At 45.4% G+C, this 25,329-nt stretch overlaps 1 protein-coding gene and 1 long non-coding RNA gene across 3 annotated transcripts; one reads left to right on the top strand and one right to left on the bottom strand.

Moving 5' to 3' along the window:
- Positions 1-6,227: 6,227 nt before the first annotated feature.
- On the bottom strand, positions 6,228-25,028 carry GJA5 (gap junction protein alpha 5). Of its 2 annotated transcripts, none has more exons than XM_072923714.1 (2): positions 24,478-25,028; positions 6,228-9,074 (listed from the first exon to the last, which is right to left on the bottom strand). In XM_072923714.1, the coding sequence occupies exon 2, from the start codon at positions 9,025-9,027 to the stop codon at positions 7,915-7,917; it is 1,113 nt and encodes a 370-aa protein (XP_072779815.1). In that variant the 5' UTR covers positions 9,028-9,074; positions 24,478-25,028; the 3' UTR covers positions 6,228-7,914. The 2 variants fall into 2 exon arrangements, with proteins under 2 accessions (XP_072779815.1, XP_030119155.1); XM_030263295.4 differs by lacking the exon at positions 24,478-25,028 and adding an exon at positions 19,355-21,313.
- Positions 18,604-24,476, top strand: LOC140682245 (uncharacterized). The gene is made up of 2 exons (XR_012053670.1): positions 18,604-18,923; positions 24,265-24,476. It is a non-coding gene; the product is annotated as an uncharacterized lncRNA (long non-coding RNA).
- Positions 25,029-25,329: the final 301 nt, after the last annotated feature.

Genomic DNA, 25,329 nt, shown 5'->3' with positions numbered 1-25,329 from the left:
AAAATAGGATCAGAGGCACAATAATCCTGGTATCAGATTGTAAAAAATATACAAAATATCAGATTGTAAAAAATATAATAAATGGGAGGAGAAACATATGTTTTAAAATTTCCAGTGATGTTGAGATCTAAAGAAAGAGGCAGTACACAACATTTTTAATGATCATTAGGCATTTTTGAAGAAAGATTCCTGGTATAGCCTGACTGTAAGTCAACAGAGTCAATACCTGAGTCAGAGAAGGGAAAGGGGCACGTCTCCCTTAGAAAGAAACTTGATTGCATGTTCTCTTACTCTCAATTACTCTAATTTGAAATGGGGAGCTAATGAATATTGCTAAATGGTTTGAAACAAACAGCAGCCCTGTTTGACAAAAAATAGTCATTATGAACTGCAGTGTATCAATCAGAGTGAATTTTCCACAGATTTGTAGGTTTTAATGCTGGGGTGATTGGTCTGGCTGTTTGCTTAGTGTAGGGGAGAGGACCTTACCCAGTAATTTCCAATGGGGTCAGTAACTTCTATTGGTACCAATGCACACCTGTTAAAATCCCATTACAATAATTAGAAATTACCTCATCCCTAGACTGTGCTTTACAATTGTTAATTAAAATATTACTTCTCATTGTAAGAGTGCTTCTGTTAGAAGAGCAGTCAGCTGTCAGAAATGTTGTTCCTTTTTGCAAGATAGCAGGATTGAAAACCTTCTCACCTTTGTCTTGGGAAGTGGAACAGAGCAAGCTGCAGACTCCCACTGCAGGCCAGTCTGTGATGCAGAGATACTGGGGGTGACATGGGAGGTGACACTGCATGGAAGTACAGAGCAGCCAGACCTGTCTGTGTCTGTTTGTGTGTCTGAAATGCTGTGGATGTGTGGTGCTGCGAGGTGGATGTGCTCTGCAGCCTCGCTGCTTGCTTAGAAATGCACCTGGTGTGATGGCAGCCTGATTTGGGGCGTGGGAGGAGTGCTTTGGAGTGTGCCAGGTGTGCACTAGGGCAGGAAAAGGGATAAAGTATATCATGTTTTTTCCTTTGATGATATGGAGCTCTCAGGTACCTCACTGTGACGTGCTTGAGTGGTCAGAGATATGCATCAGGAATCAGTGAGGAATATTCCAAGTTCTCTTTCGTTTAATGAATGTCTTTGTTGTTGATTTAGGACCGAGTACTTTAATGAACTTTTAGAAAGTCCTCAAATTTGGCATTTCTCTGGAAATGTCAGACATGAATCTCGTGAAGCTAGACATAGGGAGAGCAAAGTGTAATTATATCCTAACAAAATACAAGGCCTCAAGGGGAAAAAATAATCCAAAACTTCATTTCAGAGGAAAAAAACAGGTGAGAAAAGAGTTCTCATAATCTGCAAGGGTTGAAAAAATGAATTGAACTGAATGTGAAAGCTAATATGAATTGGAAGAAAGTGCATTTTTCTGTGAATATGCAGCAAAGATGGTGGTAATTTCTGCTATGTATGTGTACCCAAGTGCTTTCTTGAGTCTGGGCTGAAGTGGAAGAAAAGCAAGGTGAGAAAGAAAACATGGTTTCACTGGACTACATGATTTTGCAATGTCTAATTTTGGACTCTTGTTTCTGAAAAGTCTTGCCTGTAGCCTGGCACACATCAAACTGGTTCTGTCAGAAGCACTTTTCAACCTCAAACTTTGTTCCCAGGCCGAAGAGCTGGCACGACATTTACTCCAAAACCCAAAGAAATAGCAGCAAGTTTCTGACCTCAGGCTTGCCTCTTGCTGCTAATCTGATTCCTTTTAAGGGTAGGAGCGGGTGGTTAACATGATTTCTAGTGAAACCCTGCTTGCAGCTGAATATGAGAGTGTTGGGTTTTGCTGGGGCTGTTGATAAAAATGTCATAGCCACACACCCATATCCAGTTTCTAGGAAAATCTTCCAATGTGTCTTTTGCATTCTTTATATTGTCATATGGCTGACCATCACTGACATGCCTTCCTAAGATTATGTTCATGTCCAATAAGAGCATGAAATTTAACTCTCTTGTGGGTCCCTACCAGTTCATTTTGACCCCTAGCTTGGCCCCATCTGCTTTACCCCTTCCTGTCTAAAACAACTTTATAGTAAAGAGGAGCCCTTGCATATGAATAGTGAGTCACAGACCCTGAATCTGAGTAATTCCTGAGCAGCTCCCTGCTGTGATCCAGCCCCAGAGGTGGAGATGTCCTCTCAAAGGATAGCAGGGGTCTGCAGCAGACTTGGTCTTGCTCCTGCAAATGCTGCAGAGGGGTTGTTTTTCTTGCCTGTCACGTGGCAGCCAAACAGAGTTTGTAATACAGAAATGAAAAGAGAAAAAACTGCCTAATCTTCTAATAAAATGTAGCCACCCCGAGGGAGGAGAGTGACTTAATGTAGCAGTCCTACAGGCCTCAGTCAGGGAATAATTTTAAAGGAATATGTAAATATTGCAGCTTTTCTGCATTTTGCTTTCTGACTTGCTCTGGGGGAATACTTTCTTCCAACGTACGTGGAATGATTGCTTTTATTCCCCCAGACACCAGTGGGTTTGTGTTAAGGGGTTGGCTATGAAGCCTGGCATGTTAGAGGACAGGGGAGTGGGTTTTATGCTGGTGCTGCAGTGTGTTCATAGAATCATAGAACCACAGAATCATAGAATATGTGGGGGTGGAAGGGACCCATCAGGCTCATCAAATCCAACTCCTGGCCCTGCACAGGACACCCCAAGAATCACATAATTGTCCAAACACTTCTTGAACTCTTGGCTTGGTGTTGTAACCACTATTTCCACCAGGCAGTACATCACAGTTCTCTTAGGTGTTTACTATTTCTAATCTAAATGCATTTAACTGTCCTTAAAATGTCTTTTGGTAAGTATTTATTGCATAAAGTCTCCAGTGGAGGTGTGTTTGTTTTGTGATTGGATACACAGCACTGGATTGGTTACACAATATTGTTTTTGCTTCCTGAGGGCTGGAGGAGCACAGAGCTGCCTCTGGGGTGGATATTGGCCCATATGAATTTAAAATTTGGTTTGCTTGACTGACATTTACTTTCTGAGAACTCTGTTGCCCGTCAAACTCAATTGCTCAAAGGTCTGTGGGAAACCAGTGGTGGTATGTGAATGTGGCCTCAGCAAATTCATTTTTTAAAATGTGAACCAATGTTCACTGGAGGAAAAATGAAGCATTTCTGCATTATTTGGCTGCAGTGAGTCTTACAAGCTCATTTGATCCTCCTTCTTTTTCTGTCATCAGATTCTCATGACAAAGTTATATATGTATGGTATTGCAATTCCCAAGCTCCCCAGAAAGATCTTTAATCATCTAGACCGTATAAGCAACGAACACTTCAGGCAAAAGCAAAGCTATTAATTTTGCACTTCAAAGTCACAGTTTTTTCCCCCTACAAAGTGTGTCTTATAGAGCTGCCACTCTCCATCCTCATTTTTAGTCTATCCATACCGCTAGTGCCCCAATAACCCTAATCACTGAAATGTTCTTTATTCACAATTGTGTGCAGAACCTGCCAGCAGCCCTGTACAGGGTCCCCTCCTGTCACCCCTGCTGGGAGGAGGTGCTGGATTCCCTCAGGGGTGCTTAGAGCCTTCTGGCCACGCTGCGTGGTTGCTGTGAGCCTCCCAAGGGAGCTCCCCTGGGAACAGCAGTTCCCCTTGGCCTGTGTTAGTCCCAGGCTTCCCAGGAGGCAGCAATGCCAGCAGGAAAGCTGCTCTGGAGTACCTGCCACTGCTGTGTGTCAGGTTCTCTGCTATGCTACGCTGGCTTTTTGACTTCTGAATTTCTGCCTTCTTTGGCCATTTGCAGTCCAGTCAAGCATGGTCTCATTCCTGTGTACACACAGTGCTTTTCTTCTTTGGAGTTTGGGTCTTCCTAATTCCTTGGCCTCAGTGATGTCTCATGGAAAAGTGTTTGAAGGGGGATTGTGCAGTCTGTCATCTTCTTACCTATTCTCTTCTAACAGTCTGAAACTTTATTAGCACTGAATTTGCTTGGGTATTGTCTTGCCCACACATTCTGAAAGAGGAAACAACTTGCTTGATCCACATCCTCTAGATCAGCCATTACTTTTAAACCTCTCCCTCAATTTCTCCCTCAAATTTCTCTTAGCCTGCTCAGCTGTCCCACTGTGCTGTTCATGGAGAAGAACTCAGAGGCATGACCTTGTCTCAGTTCAATACTTTATTAGTTTTGGCATTCTATGTATTTTTAAATATAGGTTTTCCTTTTATAGGATTAAGTATTTCTGCTTTTAAAGGCTTGTTGAAACACATTTCTCTGTCTTCCTATCTCAGGCTCAGCAGCTGATCAGCACAAGACTGTAGATCAGAACTGACTTCTGGCTCCTTCAGACATCAGCTAGAGGAGGAAATGGTTTGAGGTGTGCTGACCAAGGAAATAACTGAGGTTGGCATTTCTGTCAAATTTTGGTTCCATATGTTGCTGGAGAATTCACAGTTCTGAGAGTCTGAGGAGTCCCGGCAGGTAGAATTGGAGAAAAGAGGGGCAAGAACAGAATGAAAAACTCTCATGTTTCCTCTTTCCTCCCTCTCAGAGCATTGTCTTTGTAATGCTGCCATTTAAAGATTGAGTACCTATCCAAGGGCTGAATTTAATATGTAATGCTGATTCAAGTTGTTACTATAAGATTGTCCATCTAGTACAAAGCAATATATACTAAATCTGTCTGAAAGGACAGGTCAGTCTGTAGTAAAGTGCTCCTATCATGGTGTAACAGCCTGGCCAGCCTTGAAAGCGAGCTCCAAGAATCACAAGTTTATGATCTGTCAGCTAGTGCAAACATCCATCCATCAAATATCCCCCACTTGTTATACCTAGAAGACAGAAGCCTGGAGGCATTAAGAAATGGGTGGCAGGTGAAATTTTCTGCATTGATACATTCAGTCTCTAGGATGAGAAAGAGCTGGGATGGTTGTACTCCTCTGGTCTCAAAGATCACCAAAACCCCACCTGTGAACGTGGCTGGATCACAGATGTCTGAGACAGCACGGAGGAGATCCTTGTCCTCTTTTTTACAGCTCTAGCTTGCCCTCCAGCAGAGACTGTAGCTCAGAGTTTTTAAAGATTGGGCTAATCCTTGTTTTAAACCACAAACACTTTATTAAATAAGGTCTGTGTTCATGCTTGAGTGGCTTTACTAAACATTAATGTCACTCTGTAGCCAAGTGCTCCTGACTTCCCTGTTGCCTGTCTCTTGCAGCAAGGTGGCACCCTAAGGGACAGGCATGCTCAGGGCTGTACACATGCCAGTTCAAACCCAGGCTCTGCAGGACCAATCCTGCCTTCTTGCTGCACTGTGGGGCTGTGGCTGCTCAGGTGGCATCCTCACCCCTGAGCTGAAAACCCCCAAACTGCAGCTCCTTAATCTTAAAGGGTCCCTGTAGTTTCTAACACAGATAAAGGTCCTTGTCCCGGTGTCCTCATTGAATTCTGGATTCATTCTTTATGTGCCCTCTCTGGCTCCTTGCTGAGACCCAGTACTTTATTGGTATCCAGCTTCCCAGCCTGCAGAGTCCCACGGGATGGGAGATTGTGGAGAAAGTGAAGCAGGGCACTTCCTTTGGGTGGACAGGGGGATCCAAGGCCAGAAGGAGGGAGCTTGTGAAAGTTGGAAAGTGGGAGAGCAAAGGATAAATTTCAGAGGAAGGACATAACTGAAGGAAGAAAATGAATTTCTTTGGGCTGGGCAAATAGATCTTGAGAGATTTGGGTGCCCAAAGGATCGCTGCGGAGATGGTTAGCAATGGATTCTCTCAAGGCCTTGTCTCTTAAAAAGACTTCAGGGCTCAGTTACTGCCTGGACAAGCAATCAGATGCATGGGGGACAGGTTTTGCTTCCCTCTTCCTGCTGAGTTGGCTTCACATCACAGGTGTCCTCTCTGGTACAGAGGCGTGCTGGGATATGCAAGGAGAGGCAGGGAGTAAGTGTTTGCAAGAGGATGGAAGCTCTGCTCCCTGCCCAGCTCCTCCTTCCTTGGTAATGCAGAGGCAGGCAGGGGAGCTGGGGGGGAGTTCCTGTTAGCCAGTCAATCAATCTTTTCCTGATGTTTATTATTTATCCCCCTGGCCAAACCCTCCTCTCATTCCTGCCACTCTAGGCAATGGGAATTTTCATGATCTCTGAGCAGCAGAGGCTGGCAGGCAGCCTGATCCCTGCTAGCAGCTCATTCTCAGCCATGTGAGAGAAGAAACATCCACAAGGAGAGATGGAGTTTGAACTTTATTAGGAGAAACCTAGACACGACTGACTAAAATCTCATGCTAAGGAAAACACACAGGTCTTTTCAGGATTAAAAAATACAAATATATAAAAACTTACAAACAAAAACATGGTTTCCCCCATCTGAGTGTGAATGTGTGTTTAAATGTACAGGGAGCTGTACCAAAGCTGTGTATCAGGATCAGGGATTCACTTTCAGTGGCCCTAAGAGAGGGAATGGCTCAGTCCCTTCATCAGCTGGTCCCAGGCCATTTGCTTGTGCAGTCTGGTGTTGGGAAGCTGTGGCCTGTGTCTGAAAGGGCAGTGCAGGGTAAACAACAGGGAGCAGCTTGGCTCTATTTATCAGATCTTTAACAGAGGGATGTCAGCTCTGCACTGAGGAGATGTATGTGGAGTGGGAGCTGCCTGCAGACCTCACCCACCAGACTCACAGTGCAGCCTCAGGCCCCAGGGGCTGCTCTGAGAAGCAGCAGTGGAAAGACCCTGTCCATGGCTGATTTCTAGCACTGTGTGTGCTAAGGATGAGTGGAGAGGATAGCCTGGTGGCAGAGCAGAGACTTGCCGTGGGGACAAAAACCTTGACCTGTACTGGCTGGCAAGCTTGAGAGGGCAGGCAAGAGCAGAATGATGTGCAGGACCTGAGCAGGACTCTTTCTGCTTGCAGAGGATGCTGAAGTGTTTTGGTAGGTTGGTGAGAAGACACAGGCCGTACCTCTTCTGCAGATAAACAGAGGATGCTTTTCTCTCAAGTGGGCAGCTGGCAGCACCCTTTCAGCAGAATTCAGGTTGCTTGAAAGATGAGTTTCAAAAAGGGGAAAACCACTTTGTTTCTACATGATACTTGTGAGATATCTGTTCTCACAGAGTCTCTATTTCTGTTAATGAATGTCTTGCTTAGGATTGATGACATAAGTATCTTGGGAAAATTCCCCAGTCTGCATCAACTGGTCATCTGAGTGATTTCCCTGGGGCCAGTCTGCTCTGCTGACTTAGGAATGAGGAAGGGATTCCAATGTTAGACATGAGGCAGCTGTGCACTGGAGACCACAGATGTCCTTATTTATGGGGAGGAGTTGTTATATACACAGTGTCAAAAATTCAAGTAGGATTTATTTTCTAAGTAAACTGGTATAAAATAGCTGGGCTCAGGTAGAGAAAGGGAGGGTTAGAAAGAGCCAAAATGAAGCAGATGAGAAAATCTCTCTTTCAGAAAACCAGCTTGTGTGTTTCTGCTCCCTGCAGGTGAGAGAAGCTTCAGCTCAGTATAACTGCCAAGCTGATGTTGAAACAGCTTGATGATTTGATGTTGCAAATGTTGAACAGAGACCAGAGAAGATGCAGAGGTCTAGTCAGTCTGTTGAATACAGTATCGCAGTGGATACTCACTGGGCAGGAGTCTGCTGGCCTGTGCTCTGCCAGGCTAAGGGTGGGGAGTCTCTAATCCCTGTGGGTCCCATGGTGAAAAATACAGCTGAGGGCTTCATATTCTGAGACTGGTGTCTCTCTTCAGTGCCTGTGGCTGCCCTTGCCTTGAGCTGTGAGGGGTGCTGTCTGGACAGGATAGAGAGAGGATATTAAAACAGGGAGGTTAGGGGTGAGAGTTTGGAGTCCACTTTGCACAAGTTTTACTGAGCGCTGGGACAGCTCCTTCTCCTCATCCCTGCTGGAGACGGGTCACACAGACAAATCATCCGACCTTGCCTTGCTGCTGGCACGGCTGGCCTTGCTGAGCCGGCGTTTCTCGTTGAAGTAGTTCTCGGGGAAGGCAGGTGCTGCACATTCACTGGCCACCTCTGGACTCTCCACATAGCTGGACTTAATGAAGGGCCCTTCCCCAGCAGCATCCTCCTGGCCGTGGACCCTCTCGGTGGCGAAGTTGGCGGTGTTCTGCTGGGAGGCCATCTTGTTGCTGAAGGGGCTGATGAACTTCCCGTTGGGACTTGACAAGCACTGGTTAAAATCCGGCGGCGGGGTGTACATCTGCGGCCTGTCCGCCTGCGGGGCAGACTCCAGCCTGCCGGGGGCTGTGCTGGGGCTGGCTTTGTAAGACCTGGAGCACCTCTCCTTGGCTTTCTTCCAGCCCAAGTGGTACAGCTCGGCCAGGCTGAGGAAGAGGGAGAGCACTGCCACAGCCAGCATGAAGACGATGAACACGTTCTTCTCCGTGGGGCGGGACACGTAGCAGTTGACAGGGTGGGGGCACGGTGCCCGCTGGCAGATGTACAGGGTCTCCAGGAAGATCCCGTACAGGACGTACTGCCCCACAATGAAGGCCACTTCCATGGCAGTTCGAATCAAAATGCTGTAGACGTAGGTGTTCAGCAGGCTGCCCCTGAGTATGATTTGGCCTCCTGCTTCATCCCAGCCAGACAGCTTGGTCTCCTTCTCTGCCACGGAGCACTTCTGCTGGTAGTATGTGTCACCACCGTTTTTGTTCTCTCGGGCCTCTATTTCTGCCTCCTTCATCTTCCTCTTCTCCTCCATGCGCACCGTGTGCATGGCGTGGCCCATGTACACCAGGGACGGGGTGGAGACGAAGATGATCTGGAGGACCCAAAAGCGGACGTGGGAGATGGGGAAGGCCTTGTCATAGCAGACGTTCTCGCAGCCGGGCTGCTGGGTGTCACACATGAAGTCAGACTGCTCGTCCCCCCAGGAGGACTCCGCGGCTGTTCCCAGCACCAGCATCCGGAAGATGAAGAGCACAGTCAGCCAGACTTTCCCCACCACTGTGGAGTGTTTGTGGACCTTCTCGAGGAAGTCTCCCAGGAAACTCCACTCCCCCATTTCTGCTCACCAGGAGGGGTGAGAATTCTTGAGAACTGAGCAAGCCTCTGTTGGGAGAAAACAGACAGTGGTCCTAAGGAGGGTTAGGAAATGCCCAGCTGGTAATGGATGGAGTGAAATGGATTTTTTTGTTTTGTGTCAGAAGAAATGTTTTCATTTTACCTGAAATGAATGATGTCTGGTTTGCTGAAAACTTTGTTTCACATCTGCTGGAAACCTTGTGTTTTATTTGGGATTTCTTTTTAAATTCAGCTACTGAAACAAAAAGTGATATTTTTTTTTTACATAACTCATCTACAGCGTGCTAAATGAGTCCCCAAAACCTTGAGGGTGAGCCAGATTTATTTTTGGTTCAGAAAATCCTTTCACTGTAGTCTGCATATTGCATCCTCTGTGGACTGGATAGTTAAAGCAGCATTCATCTGTCTGTAGACTGCACTCTGGGAAATCCTTAGTGGGCTGATCCCCTGGGAGATAAGAGTGGAATCTACAGCCTGGCCTGAGCAGTGGCACTCAGATGTTGCCTTTGTGTAATACCTGCACCAACACCTGGAATGTGAAGTGTGTGCAGCTCTGGGTTTCCTTTATGAGCTCAGTGCCACCACTGAAGCGCAGTGAAAACCTTTCTGTTGCCCACCTCCTCCCCGTCTGTAGGTTTTGCTTTGGTTTTGCAGTGCTTTCAGCTGCAAGTGTTTCATTTACACACTGCAAATGTTTAGGGGAGTGTAAAGAATTTGGTGGGCTGTGCCAGTTCTGGAAACCTAATCTGCTGCCACCCTGTCATACCTCTCTGAGAGGCAACTGCTGCAAAATCTATATGGTGGGTCTTGCTCCTTCTGCTTTTCTTAAATCATGAGGAAAATTCACAGTTCAAATGAAACAGACAAAGAAAAAAGCCTCCTTTGAAGTGCCTCCCAAGGACCAGCAACTCCTGGGAAGTGCTGTTGGTAGGTGGTCTGATGACAGGAAAGTTTTGCTAGACTGGAAGAAAGATTGCAATGTGAAAATGAAGGAGAGCCTGCTTCACATTTGTTTCTGACTGTTTCTGGCCAGTCACTTAACCTGATGGATAAAAAGAGAGCCGTAGGCTTAGTCCATTTGTTGTGGGGCTCTGCAGGAGTGCTTGAGCAATCATTTAATCCAGTTATGCTCACCATACTTACCTTCCCAGGGCATTGCAAAGCTCTCCCTGGTGAGAGTTAAGGGCTGGGTGCTATAAAGTGTGCACTATTACCTTGGAGCTAATGTCCTCCCACAGTCATTCTTTTGGAAAATAGCATTTTAATAAGTAAGTGTAAAAATAATCATCATAATGGAATATTAAAAGCACTAGTCAAGGTAAATCCCAAAGCCACAGGGACCAAATTGTTAACTCTCCTTTATTGTTCCTTGTCCTGTCTTTAGGAGCCAATTATTTTTATAGTGCAAAGAACATTTGTGGAGAGCAGACACTGTTAAAAGCTGAAAATTTACTGTAGCAATATTGTGTAGATTTCCTGTGAGCAAAAGCTGGAGAACAGATACACTTGTTGAGGGAAAAATATCCCCTCCTCTAGTTATGTGAGTGATATAATTTAGTGTAGCAGCACACACCATAATTCATCCCATCGTTTGTTCCTGTGCAGCTGTGTCCAGCTACAAGGATGGATGGGACAAAGATCAAAAGTTGAATCTTCAAATTCCTGGTGCTGCTGAGGGCTGCCCTGGGGAAGGTGAGGATTGGCCAGGAAAGGAGACAGGGCAGTGGCTACTTGTACCCCACCGCTGTCAGAAGCCATGTGAGCAGGGAGAAGGGACATACAGGAAGCAAAGGATGGGGTTTGGTGCTTTCCTGCCCAGGCAAACATGCTGCAAACATGCTGATGGTGATCCTGGTGGCTGCTTGGCATATGCAGAAGCTTTGGTCTGCTGCCAGCCCAGAGCTGGAGGAGCAGTAACACAGGAAATCATCTGGTCTTTCTGACTCTTCTTGTCTGCACTGGTGGAAACTGGTGAATGTGTGGGTTTGCCTTACCTTCTGAAATGGCTTTGGCGCAGTTACTGCATTCTGGAGAAATTTGCATATGGCTTCATTCCAGGAGCACCAGGGGATTAAATACAGGCAGATAAATCAGTGATGGGAAATATTTACAGAGTGTGGCACTGAGATCAGTGTGTTTGCTTTTTTTCCCCCAGAGTGCAGAGAAGGCAACCAGCTACCTACAGCTCAGTGTTAGGTGTCCAACATCACTGTGCTGTAGCACAGCTGCATGTGTGGAACATTCCTTACAAGGCAGCACTTCTCCAGGTGAGTTTATGTTGTTTACACATGCCTTTTCTTGTTTCACCTTACTTGGTGGTGTAAATATGAACACATACGTGCACAGGCTGTTTTTACTTACTGCCACAGGAAAGTACAATCATAAACTGAGCCCCTCTTCCCATCCATTCTGCTATGTGCAGGTTGTTTGGGGTTTTGTAACAGCTTGCTTTCCCCAGGGATGGCTACTAAGCCTAGACACTTGCAAATTGTAAAAAATCAGGATGTGCAGGACAGAAAGTAAAGCAAACATCAGCACAAGAGGAATCCAGAAATAAAAAATGTTAATGGATGCAAGAAGAACAACAATTTACCTGTCTCACACATGCACAGAATATTGCAAGAGGTTGTAAATCAGAAGGATCTGAGACTGGCAGTCATGAGGCTTAGGCTAGATAATAGGGACATTTCCTCTGCCCTCCCCTGCACAGACCGTCTCAAAGAAGGGACTGCCTGGAGGTGCTGCCTGATCATCCTGCTACAGCCCCATAGAGAGCTGAGGTGGCTGCTGTAAGGGCGTGGGTGGCCACAGGGGAACAGATTTTGGCAAGAGAAGGAGTTTCCCTCCTAGAGCACCATTTTTTGCTTAGACATTTGATACTTATTAGCGAGCTATTTTTGCAGCGCCAGACCGAGGGTCTTTGAGAGCATCTAGTTCTTTGCTGCCAGCAAGAAAAGAAAGATTGTCACCTCCTGACAGCTTTTCCTGGCTATGCAGAGCTGCCCCTGACCTAGCCTTTCTCCTCATAGCTTTACTATTCTTGGGAATTTTCCATATAGTTGCTTTTCCTCAGTCCCAGACTACTGTTGCCCTCACATGCTTTGACCTCTCAGTGACTGAGCATCTGCGGCCTTTTATATTCCTAGTTTGGGCTCAGTTGGACAAATTTTGTCTCACTCTGGTGTGACTGGGCAATAAACACCTCTGGGTATTTTTGTGGGCTCTCAGCACCTAGTAGAAGACAGTCTTGGCAGCGGGGTCATGCATATTCACGAACATGAGTCTGTGCCACTGCCCTTCCATGCTTTCTCCCGGATCCACACGGGAGCTGGGCACCATCACGGGACCCTGGCACCGGGAGAAGCGTGTGTGACACAGAGCAGTGCAGCTTGGCACAGACCCAGCGGCGTGGCCAGCCTGCCTCAGTCATCACCTGGAACGCCACTGAAGCTGAGGAAAACTGAGCATCACCCCACAGGCCAAGCATGGAGTCTGCTCAGCTCTGGGCTGCCTTGTGACTGCCAAATTCCATGATAAAAATACCCCAGCGGGGAGGGCACCTGCTAGTACGCCAGGCTGGCTCGCCAGCCGTGGGCTGCTCTCTGCCATTCCTTTTTAGCACTACCTTTATCTGCGGGAGGGGAAGTGTCTGCTGCCCTCTGAGCAGTTTTTCCCATCCTCTTGGTGATGCCATGTGCTCTGAAGGACAGGGGAGCATTTCACATCACTGCTGCTCGCTCCAGCCAGCATGCTCATTCTGGTTGGAGCTAGCCAGGGCTCTGATGAACAGCTAACAAATCCACACCAGAGAGCCAGGAGGGCTGTTCCTGTGCAATCAACTTTATATGAGTTTATTTCCCTGGGGGTCACTAGGAAGAAAGTTTTCCCCTCTTTGAGACTATCAGCAGTGATATAAATAGCTGAGCTCAACACTTCAAGCTAGCTTTTCCCACAAGGAAGGTGACAGGAGGTCGCCATCTCTGCGGGATGTTTCTAAAATAAAGTGGAGAGTCTGATTATAACACTGTTTCTGCTCTCCCTTGCTGGGCTCACCTCTTCCCTGTGGCAGATCCCAGGGGCACGTGGAGAGGCTCTCTGGGGAGGGCTCCTTTGTGTGAGGCAAGCACAGTTCCCAGGGAGGGGGGAAGTTTTGGGTTCAAAGCCATTGCCTTTTTGCCCAGTCTCTGTGGTTTGCTCGATCAGGTACAAATGTGTGTCTCTGGGAATTAATGAGATTTCACAATGAAGTGGAGGGCCCAGGGTGTTTTAAGAAGCTCACATTCCAGACACGTGGCTGTGTGTGGATGCTGTGCAAGAAGTGCATCCCCTCCAAACTACTGAGTGAGGAGGCAGCTGTCTCCTCTGGGTATTGGACATGTGAGCAGTGACATTGCAGTGGGGCATCCAGGCTGGCTGGGGCATGGTCAGTGCCTAAGAATTGCTCATGGCTTTCCTCCCTCCATCTGTGTTATCTCATACAGGTCCAGGCCAGCACGTGGCACAACAGATCGTGGTGGGTGTGTGGGCAGAGATCTTTGCCCTGTGCTGACACTTGTTAGGCTGAAGCCAGACAGGAGTGGGGCCCACACTGCCAAACTGTGCATTCACAGCTATAGGCACTTGGGAAGGACACTTCCAGCTCTGCACTGGAGGTTGGTTAATGCTGCTTTACTTTAGGATCTCCAGCTCCTTGTTAGTAGCATCAACATCCCATGCAGTGCAGATGTTGTCACCTCTGCTTGCAGATGGTGGTCACTGGGATACAGAAGGGACAAACTGTTTGTTTGAGGTCACTGTGTTAGAGACAGTTTGGGGACAGAGCTCAGAGGTTGTGACTTGTGAGATTGTGTCCTTTTTCCTATGCAGCACTGCCTCTTAAACCTCATGACAGCAATACAACACTGCTTCTACTGCATATCTGCTTCTAAAGCCCACAGCCCTTCTCTCCTGTGCCCTCAAACAACACTGACTTGGTTACCTGAAAGAAAACCCTGTCCTGCTGCCCTTCTATAGAGGGTACACCTGGCAGTACCAGAGGTGTTTTGTTTGGTTTGTTTTGTTTTGCATTGTGGTGACATGTGCCTTACAACATTAAATGATGAATAGAGTTAGAAATGCACTGTGCAGAGTGGGTGTGGTGCTTTGGATTACAGAGGATTTGTGATGCTAAAGCCCACCTCAGCAGATATCTTTTTGTTCAGAGTTTACTGGCACTGGCTCCTTCCTATGGATATACCATAGATGAGCAACAACCCATTAGGCATTTTTGTCCAAACACCATCTCTCTGGCTTCATTTGTGCATGCATGTGCTTATGATAAGTTTCTGCCTGAACCAGGCCAGTTCTTTAGCCAAATTTGTAACTCTGATCTGCACATGAACCTGGAATAAATAGCCTTGTACTTATGCTTTTAAAGAAAAATAATTGACATGTTTGCATAGGTTCCATTCTGATTCCTTGGGTTCAAAATCCTGTGTTGAGCCAGTGTCAGAGTGACTTTGACTCTAGAGCTGAAATCTCATGGAGAAGAGCAGCTCTGTGTTAACAGCTCTTGTCCTAGAAGACAGATATCCAATGTTTCTTATTTTTCTGCTCCTCCCAAGTTCACTGTAATTTCTGGAAGGGTCATACTGGTATCCAGACCACTGGCCCTACTTGTAGTTGCAGACAGCTTGTTATTCTTGACGAGGTGTGCTTTCCCCTCCTCTCCAAATGTGGAAAATCTCAGAGTTCACAAAATGAGAGTGGGTGAGAAGATAAGGGAGTTGAATGACCCGTCACCTCCTGCACACACAGGCACACAACCCTGATGCACAGAGGGACACAGACAGAGGGGAATCACTCAACACCTTCAAGTGTGTACATCAGGGATGTGTTACACACACAGATGATAATAATATGTAGAATATTTTCATCTGAAGTGATAGTGGAAGGTGCAGACTCCCAGTCAGTTGAATTTTTATTTGTTTTCTGTCCAGAACATCTAATGCTATTCCTCCCCCTGTACTTTCATATATCCAAATATTAAGGCCAAGCTCTGCCTGATGTAGTCTCAGGAGACCAAGAACAGAAGAGACCTTGAACTCAGATGAGTCAAGCTGAGGGATGAATTTATCCCACTATATTTGAAAAGCTGGCACCAAATGGTTACATGATAGTGGTATCCAGGCTTACATTTAAAATGCAGGGAGCATCTTCTAATTCTCTTGGGATTCTCTCTTGGTCTTAGAGAAATGTGGGTCCTTAGAGACAACAACAGATGTGGGATAAACTTGGGATAAACTAAATGAAGGGTCACTGTGTTTTTTCTAGGGAAAAAAAAAAAAAAAAGAACCATAAATCCTCTCTCTAATGTAAATTCTGGAAACTTGATGCTCTTTCCAGTATTTCTGTTTGCAGAGAGAAGTTGACCTGTATGAAATTGCAGATGAGACTAAATTGGGCAAAGCAGAAGTGAGGAGATAGCCAAAGAGGGCATAGGGAGCTCTGGAAAACAAAACCAAGCTGAGAAATTTGGGGGCTGCTGTAGTAAATGCTATCCCTGAGTTCTGCTGAGAGAAGTTGATCCCAAGCACTGCTCAGTCCGTGGGGAAGGCTGGTGTAAGGAGATGTTCAGGGATGGCAGGCTTCACACTGGGCACAGTATAGCAGCAATTAAACCTGCCCATGTGGTTTTAGGTTCACAGACTGCATGAGATGCAACTCGTTATAGTGCTGAAATAAAACAGACTGGAGAGGTAATGGGAGAAGGAGAGAACTCTCATTCAGACTTTTCCCGTCCTTTCTTCCTTCCTCTCACCCCAGTATCTCCCTGCCTATCAGTTCCCTGTGGTTTCCCTACTCAAGCTCACCCCAGAGAGTATTGCCTGAGTTTTTTGGCAGTTTTGACCAGCTAACTACACAGCACCCAAATTGCTAATTCTTTCAGCCTTAGAAAGGGGAAATTTTCAGCCACTATCTATTTCTCACTTATTACTACCTTATCAAATCTCATTTCTTCTTTCTTTCCAAAAATCTGTAGGATTCTTTTCACACTCCAGCCCCATTGCTGTATCCTTGCCTCAGTCTGGCTATGTGAGAAGATTATTTTTTGTAGTGTATGCACCATATATATATGCACAAAAATACAACCCCCTTTGAAACCAGCTAATACTACATTGGCAAAGCTCAGCAGTAGGGAGTTAGGAAATACTGGGGTTACTGTTCTCAGTAATCTTAATTCAATCTCTTTGTGCCTGTGCCTCTTAGAGTCCTTAACCACATCCTCACATTGTCACCTCATTCTTTGCACAGGATGCCTGCCTTGTTCTGTGCCAGCCTGGCGGGGGCTTTCTTGAACAGCAGCTATTCAATGTTTTGTTTTCTCCTCATTGTTCAGTGGGTGGCCTGTGCCTCATTTACTGTATATTATTCAAGTCCAGCTCTAAAGACAGAATTATTAGTTTCCTCATGGGTTTTCCTATGGCTTTCATCACAACAGTATCTGATTGCTTCACAATTATAAATCTACTTATTTTCATTACCACCCAGAGGTGAGGAGATGGTATTAGATCAGCTGTGCAGTTGAGGGACTAAGGCAGTGAGAGATCAAGATAAAAACTGTTCATTAATTTTGGAAGCTCTTTGGTAATGTGGCTAATCTGTTGGTGCTTTTTTTTTTTTTCCAGTGTACTTAGCAGTGTATAATGTGTATTCAAAGCAGAGCTCTGTCTGGTTTGTGCTGGAGTGGGAGAGTTTATCACTTCCACGAGTTGCACCACATGTAGAAGTCAGACACCCAAAAGACAAGAAATGGGCATTTGTGGGTAAATGTGGCTTAAGCGATTTGCCTCATCATGACAGAGGAAATTGGACTTAAAAGCAAGAATTAACCCCAGTCCTCTTGGATAGCTTTATCTGATTACAAACTGGAGACAGTTTTTCTCCCATCCCACTATTCTCTCCTTTCTTCACCAGACATCTGAGTGCCGCAGAAGACCCTGGAGCTCTGCAGGCATCACCCTTGCCAGACTGCTTCACTTTCCAAGCCACCCTGTGCCCTGACCAAGGCATCTGTCAGCTTTTCTGCTTCTAAGGGCCAGCAGTTTCATATGGAAATTCTCAGCCATTCTCAAAGCATGTTCATAATGACATAAAAAATGGAGAAAGGCAGAAATATAAGTGTAAACCCCGTGGTTCTTACATTAAAACCCCCTGACCTCTCTTCAAAGATACACTAGAGAGACTTAAAAGGATGCATCTCTCTGCTCATTGCATGCTGTGTGGCATGAATATTTCTTTGTTTCAGGGAAGAACTAGCATACTGAGTACTGCTCACAGAGATCTTTCTGTTGCTTATCAATAGCAATAAAATTGATCCCCCCTCCCCCCCCAAATATTTAAGTATTTCTGTTGACCTGTGGGAATTATTTCTAACTTCAAGCCTCTATCCTAGTGCCTCTTACAATAGCATGGAGCAGTCTCCAAACTGTGCTCCCTAATGGCATAGGGTAGTGCTGAATTACTAATTCTTCCTTGTCTATTTTCAAAGCTGCAAGAGAAGTCAGAAAGTGGGCAAATGTGTGCAAAATGTGTGAAATCTGTCTGAAGCTCAAAAAGAGAAGACAGGCTAAGGTATGAAGTTCTGTATTTTCTGTCAGAGCTTAATTTTTTTTTTTAATGCCCATATAATACTAAAAATATTGTGATAATATATACTGTTGAGTGGAAAAAAAAAACCCAAAAAAAAAAAAAAAAAACCAAACCAACAACCAACCCCAAATACTTATAGTAACAGGAATACTTAACATAGTTCCCAAGTGACCAGAGGCTGATGAGTATTTTAAACCCTGAAGCCTCAGGAATTCTCCTAAAGTATTGCTCTGCTCCCAAGGAAAAGGGGAACAAAGTTAGAAATGTGTGTTCTTCTCAGAGTAGATTTTGAAAATAGCAGCAAATGCAGATTTTTTTGGCTCCTGATACAAATGCTAAATAATGTGAGGCTTCTGAATAACTGTTTAAGCTGCTCCTAGCTGCATGCACACATGCACACATGTTACATGCATGAAGTTCTTTAAAGAGAAGAACACATAGGCAGCAGTAGGGGAAAACTTTCATCCACACTGCTTCATCAAGGAATTTTGATAGGTTTATTATCATGGAGGGAGAGTTCAATGCTTAAGGCTCATTCAGCACAGGACTTTTTTAGGTGAGATTTGTCCAGAAAAGCCACTTATCCTCTAAAGGTTGTTATGGTACTTGAGGGACAGGGGCACTGCCTCAGTTTACCTGAGTTGTTGAAACCAGAATGCCACAAAGCCCCTTAGACATGACAAATGGACAGCCAAATGACCCTTCAGGAAATCAAAGGAGCCACCAGAGATCTGAGGTGGCAATTAGCAGCCTTTACACTCAACTGAGATTGCCTCTTTCCAGGTGGGTGTATTCCGGGGGTACCATATTCTCCAGGTGGGCTATTCTTTGAAAAAGCAGTGTTAAATTGTGGAAATGTAATTGCATAACTGTTGCAAGTACAAAAATGGGGGAGAAAGTTAGGAAGGCAAATAAAAAGAAGCAGCAGCTGCTGCTGTGGGAGAGGACATTTGTCCCTTCAGGTCTGTGTGCCTCCTTGCTGAGGCTGCCACGGGCAGTGTGGGGATGGAGGAGAAAGGCATTCATTCCCTGGCGGCGCGCACAGAACGTGTGACTGCGAGATACCAGCAAGGCACTTCTCTGCACTGGAGTTACACTCCCAGGCTCCATGTCACACAGCAGCCAGGACACAGTACTCTCAAGGAGAAGAAACTGCAATATTTTGAAAGCATCCTGTGCACTGCAGAATTCAGGTGGTTAATGCCGACACTTGATGAAGCATTAATACTCCAAGAGCCTCTCCTGGTAAGAGTTCCCTTCACCACTGTCCCCCGAGAAGCTTGACAGCATGTTGAAATGGGATCTGACAGAAATGGCAATTTGCACTTTAGACTGTCTGAGGGAGGATGTTTGGGGCTCTTATCATGCTTTCCTATTCCTTGGAATCTATTGGTATCAGTGCTTGTTGCAGGGAAGTTACTCGTTAATTCTGTAGCTGCCTGTGGCAAAACAGTTTAATTTTTAAAATGTCCCAAGCCTACCATGTTACTAGTGGGAATGTTTGGAAGAGAAAATGAAAGAAAAAGTAAATTTCTTAAGTTATTTTTTGGCCAACCTTCTTTTCCTGCCTCTCCAAATCCCTATTTCCCCTCATGCAGTTTTCCCCTTGAGTGTAATAACTTGATCTACCATCCGCACTCCTGCAGTTCTATTATTTCCCCCTTATGGTTGCTTACCTGATTCCCAATGTCTTGTCTTCAGTCTCCTTTCCTTGCTTTAGCAGTTTCCCTTTTTGTAGTGAAGTTGAACTCCTCGTTCTCCTCAGTTGCTTCGTTTTATTCCTTTAATATGGTTCTCTCTCTCTCTCTTCCTCTCTTTTTCTCCACCCCCTTTCAGTGTCACTTTCTGTCTTCCCCACTGCCTCTCCGCCTTTCCCCCTCTTCTTTCTTCACCTACTTTTCTTGTCTCTCCCACCCCCTCCAGACTAATCTTTCTATTTTCAAACCTGGTTTCCTGTTGTTTTTCCTTTAAAGACCATGGATCTCATTCCTGCCTCTCCATTCTCAGCCTCTCCCTGTGCCACCCTCCTCATGCCGACAGGATGCATTCGCTGCCGGCTTCGCGCAGTCCCTTCCAGCCCCTGCTCCTGCTGCTCCTCTGCACATCTTCCCACAGATAACACTCGATGGTCTAAGCCTTCCCCAAATGAAAAGAGACAGCCTTGCCCTCCAGTTAGTCCAGCCAGACCCTAGAAAGCTTTTTCCACGCAAGACAAAAGACAATTCAGCCAACAAAGGACATGTTTCTGACTCGTTCAAGCTTAATCTGGCAAAGTAGAGTTCATGTGGAGCAGGGTCTTCCACCTCTTCAAATCACACAGAACTTGCTCTGCTGGCTTGGACCAGGGGCCCAGCACGGCTGCAGCCTTGTCCTAAAGGGCACCAAATGCTTCCCAGAGACTTTTTACATGCCCCCTTACTGATAAGTAGAAAATAATCTGGCTGTCAAGAGAGGTGCTTTTTGTCACACCACCCTACCACCACTTTCCCGCACACAGTCAGACTCATGAGCATTTGGGCCTCTCTTAAAAATGTTTTTTGACTTCTCAAGTGTCTGAAGGTCTTTTATTTCATGTGTGTGTCAAGTTGAGCCTCCGATTCCTGCACATCAGGAATGGCCCAGTGAGGAGGCAGAATCAGAGATGCCTTCTGGCTTTGATGAAGGTCTCAAAGAATCAGTGGCAGGAAAGCAAGATTTGCAGAGAAGACTCTGCTGACCTGAGAATCAACTTGCTGCACACAAGCTTTGGTGGTTATCCCTCCAGCAATCCTTCCCAGGCTAGATATCTCCCACCCAGAACACTGCCTGGTGGTCTCCATGCATCAGTGAGTGTAGATCATGAAATAAAAGCAGTCCAGGGACTAAAACACAACGCTGGCCAACTCTTATAATATTTTTTCTCCAGCTAATTTAATGCCTCCTTTAGTCACAATATTGAAAGCCAGTCTACAAAGGGAGAGTTCTGTGCAGAGGCTTTCTCTGAAGCATGTCCTGTGTGGACACTGTCACTCTGAAGTTAGGAATGCAACTCTTTTCCAGGAGGGCTGTATCCTCACTGATGGTTAGTGCAGATGCAGGACAAAGAGCCCACAGTAAATCCCAGAGCAGCTCAGTAACCTCCTGCTATGGAGATATCTATAGTCACATGCTGCTTCATTTCTAGCTATTGAAAGCCCTTCTGTGGCTTTTAAGAAAATAGAAATGTTTCTGGAGTTGTTTCTCCCTCTCCTGTGTGGCAGTTGTGTATCTGCAATGGAAATTCATGGGAAGGAGAATATCATTCCAGCTTTTTTGTCTTTTTAGAGTAATTTCACAAAGCATTATTATGTAAACTCATGTTGATTTTATGCCAGTGAGATTGTCAAGGAATTCATCATAGAAGTGTCCAAAAAAAAAAAGGTGTTAATAATGCAGGTCCAGCTCACAGATGGCTTTGGGATAGGCTAGGGATAAGGCTTGTCAAGTGTTTTTCTACATGCTGTAGAGAGACAGGTCCTGTGAGAGAGCTGTCTGAAATGCACTCACCTCCCTGCGTGGCTGACACTCTGCTGTACACTCAGGGTGATCAGGTCTGATTCTCCCTGCTCACTCCTTTGTGTTTCCTGCCCAAGGGCTGTTCCTGAGTGGCATACAGAGGTAATCCTGAATCCAGCAGGATTCAGATACAGTTCTGAAGGGAGGGGACAAGGTTTCTGTCCAACAAATGCACGATGCACAGGAGGTACCTGCTGAGAGTTCTTTCTGTTTTGGTGCTAGTGGTAACTAGTTGGATTTTGATGCACGGAAAGGAAATGGTAGAAGGCAGACAAGGAGGCAAAAGACAGAAAGGGTACTAGAGATGTCATCAATGTCATCCCTTCTCTACTGCATCCTCTTCAAGGGAAAACAGAGGAGTCTTGGCAGCTTCTCCAGCCCATCAGCTAGAAAAAATAGCTGGTTTGCTCAATCTTTAGCAAGGAAGAAGAATTTTGACTTCCCTCCGCAAGAACCAGTTATGCAAAACTTGTCTGACTTGAGTGAGGAGAGCAAGTGGAAGACAATGCTGCCCCAGATAGTGGGAATGAGGAGAACAGCTGACAGCTTGAAGATCACAGCAGTTTGTGATGCTGTGCAAGGCATTTTGAAGGAAAGCAGAAATAAAACTGGGAGGGAAAGGGAAAATAAAACAATATGTACTATCTTTTGATCAAAACTTAAGAGCTTTCTTGGATTAGGATTCCTGACCCCTGTGGTAAAAGAAACAGAGCAGCCCTTACCTACCTGGAGTTCAATAAACCGTATGATATGGTGTCCCAGAAGAAGCAAATTAATATAGAAGATTCAGCTGAAGAAGACAGGGATTATTAAATAAATCCTCAAGTGAGTAAGAGACTGACAGAATTGATACACCAGTTCCTTAATAGGTTGAAGGGAAATTATCTGTGAGGCTGCTTAAAGATTGCTCTTAGGACTGATCTTTTTTTTATATTTTTGTTAATTACCTTGGCACGTAACATAGAAATACTAATGAAATCTGCTGGTGAAACCAAGCTGGGAGGTATCATGAGGGCAGAGGCGGATTCCATCACTGCCACAGCTGAAGGCTCTTTATGACTGGAGTGATCATGTGAGGTTAAGTGGGAGAGTGCAAAGTCACACCCTAGGAGCTTCTTTGAAGAGTAACCAGAATCTCCATCTTCCAGGAGAAAGAGATGGGGAAAGTTCATGGGGTGAAAAAGGTAAGCCAACTTTGAGGATGTAGCAGTATTTCCAGATGCAGTGAGTGGAAGTAATGTCATCCAAGAGGATGAGACTTCTCCAAAATAGTCTCTGCAGTGCTGCTTCCCCACATGCAAGGAAGATATCCAGCCTGCAGCAGGTGCAGAGGGAGGCAGTGGGGTGGTCAGAGGGATCAAGGTGTCTCAGCCAACACCGTGCTTATTTATCTGTCACAGCAGTGACTGCACAGAGATATTTGAGCTGATTTGAAAATAGATGTGCTACCAGTTTGAGCTTTTCAGCATTAATTATTGTGCACTGAATTTCATGCTAGTGCAGCTACACAAAGTAATTAAACCACGGTGTGATGTGCCTGCAGGGTGAATACTATAAGGGAGCTTAGTTACTTAGTCTGGCAGAACAAAGGTTAAGAGAGGAGAGATTTGCTGCCTATAAATACTTTTAGGGATTGGGGGTTGGGAAAGTAAGTGCTCAGGAGAGAGCAGAGCTACATAAGCTAAAGGACAATGTGGCACAAGAATAAATAGATATAAGTTGGCCATGGATGAATTTAGGTTGGAAATCAGAAGGTTTCTAAGCAACAGAGGAGGCAAGGAGGTGCTGGAATAGCATTTTAGCAGCACAAGTTAGGGTGGAAACCTAATGAGATTTAGGACAGAGTTTAGTAAGTTTAGAAAAGGCCATTTGGTTTGTACTTGCCCGTTATTCAAAGGGACTGAACCTGATAAGCCAAGAGGTCCCTTTTTATTCTATTTCCTGTACTTGCTTAGTGCCTTATCAGATCTGCACCCTTGCATACAAAAGCCAGGTAAATCTGGAGCAGAGTTTGTGTGATAAGTTTTTCAGCATTGATCCCAAGGATTTTTAGTGGAGGGATTCACTCTGTGCCTGAGATTCAAACAAACAAAAATAGCAAGCCAAGACAATGCATGGAGAAGATATGCAGTAGTAGAAATGAGAGGTCACATATGAGTTTCTTCACATAAAACAGAGGTTCCCAGAGCACCTGGCTTTGCTGGAAGGCTGTTTCAAATGCAGCTGGATGCTCTCTTGAGATGTGAAAACTGAAAGAGATTGTCTGAAGGACTTTTGTCCTTGAGGAGGATGTCAGGTTTACTTCATTGGGGAATTTCAGAAAAAAACACCACCCAACAGTGGCTGAGTTCACCTCTTACTGCACTGCACTTAATCTGGTTCTTCATAATGTGCCATGCTGGACAGGCACCTCTCTAAAGCACCTTAGTACCTTCTCCAAAGCACCAAAGGATGGTACCTTCCTGATGAAACATTTTATCTCAAATCCTCATGCATGGAGATGACTGAAAGGGAAGGCCAGAGAGGGAAGTTCTCTGTTATACATTAGACCTCTAGAGACAGTTTGAAGGCATCCTCCAGCAGGAGGCAAATTCCCAAGGACAGGCTGGGCCCAAGGGAAGAGGAGTAGCAAAGGCTCCTGCATAAGAACAATTTTATAGTCACAGTTCCTCATTTAGTAAAAAACCCCAAATTATACTGTATGGATGGATGTTTTCATCTTCCCAAACCAGAGTACCATACCAGCACAGAGTGAGAAAAAAGGAAACAACAAACAGCCAGTTGTGAAATATCACCCTGTGTCAAACTCATTTGCCAGTTAAGTTTTCAGCAAGAAAAACTGGAGGAGATTTTCATCTCACTGAGAAGAAATTGCCATCTATCCCAAAGTAAATGCTCAGCTGTCAGCTTTATATTACTGGAAACAAAGTATGGCCCTCTCACCCCCCCTGCCTCCACTTCTCAACTCTGCAGCATCTCTTGAGTAGTTGAGAAGTGCTTTGCAGATGATAATGAAATTGCAGCTCCTATAAACACTCTCCTTGTTTTACAGGTGGAGGAACCAGACCACGGAGAGCATAAAGGATTTGTCCAAAAGCTCAGCAAGTAATTTTAAAGCAAGGAGTCCTCATCTACCTAGCCACCAAACATTCATCTTGCTCTGCAAACTTCCAGCTGGATGAATTGCTGCTTGACAGAAATATATGTGTATGCATATATCCATAGATATGTTTCCAAAAGAAGAAAAGAAAGAACAGATCTTTACCTCTTTTTTTTTTTGCTGAGCCTGCACAGGTAGAGAGAGGAGCAGGTAAAGTTGACTGAAGGGTGGGTGAGCTTTAGCACCTCTGTGGCAGTGTTGGGCTCCCAGAAGAGATCCTGAAGTGTCTGAGGGAGGGCACTGCGGGCAGGCTGAGCGAACCCCGGCAGCTCCCAGGAGCTCAGCCTGTGCTCTGACACTGTCTCACTGCCTGGAGATCCCCTCCAGCCTGGAGGACCAGTGCTGGGGGGGACTCACCCCTGAGCTGTTCCTGACACGCACTGGCAGCTGTCTGCCTGCTATTCTTTTAAAGGGTCTTCGTGGACCAGGATAAAATGTGATCTTACGCAGGCGGCATTGTGAGCACAGCTTGGCTCAGGTTCAGCTCTTCCTCTGGCTCCCAGCTACTCTATTTTTATTGAAGGAATTTGAGGCTATCAGAAAGGAAGTCAAATTGTTTTAGGAAAACAATAGAAAAGCAACTTGAAGTTTATTAGCTTCCTGCCCAGGGCCTGTGACCAACTTGTCAAACTTATTAGAGTGATGGCAGAACTATTTATTTAAAAGGGCTAGCTACAGGACCCACAATTTCGTTCCTGTTTGGGCCTTAGTGAAAACAAAGGAAAGCCATAAAATAATATCTGAAGGGAGCAGATGGCTAACTGGTAGAGGTTGGCCTGTGAGCCATTCGTGGTGTTCACCAGTGCAATGTCTTTTGTGGGATTTGTTATCGAATGAATGGACTTGCATTCACAGGCCAGTCCCTGTCACTTTGGTTTTTTGAGAGTTTTAAAGTTCTTCCAAAAGTTCTTATATATTTTGATAGTTACATATTTTAACTGAATTTTCTTGCACACT

The sequence above is a fragment of the Taeniopygia guttata genome, chromosome 1, assembly GCF_048771995.1.
Source record: "Taeniopygia guttata chromosome 1, bTaeGut7.mat, whole genome shotgun sequence".
Lineage (NCBI taxonomy): Eukaryota > Metazoa > Chordata > Aves > Passeriformes > Estrildidae > Taeniopygia > Taeniopygia guttata.
Note: the sequence above shows the minus strand (reverse complement) of the source record. Positions and strands in the feature narration are given on the sequence as shown.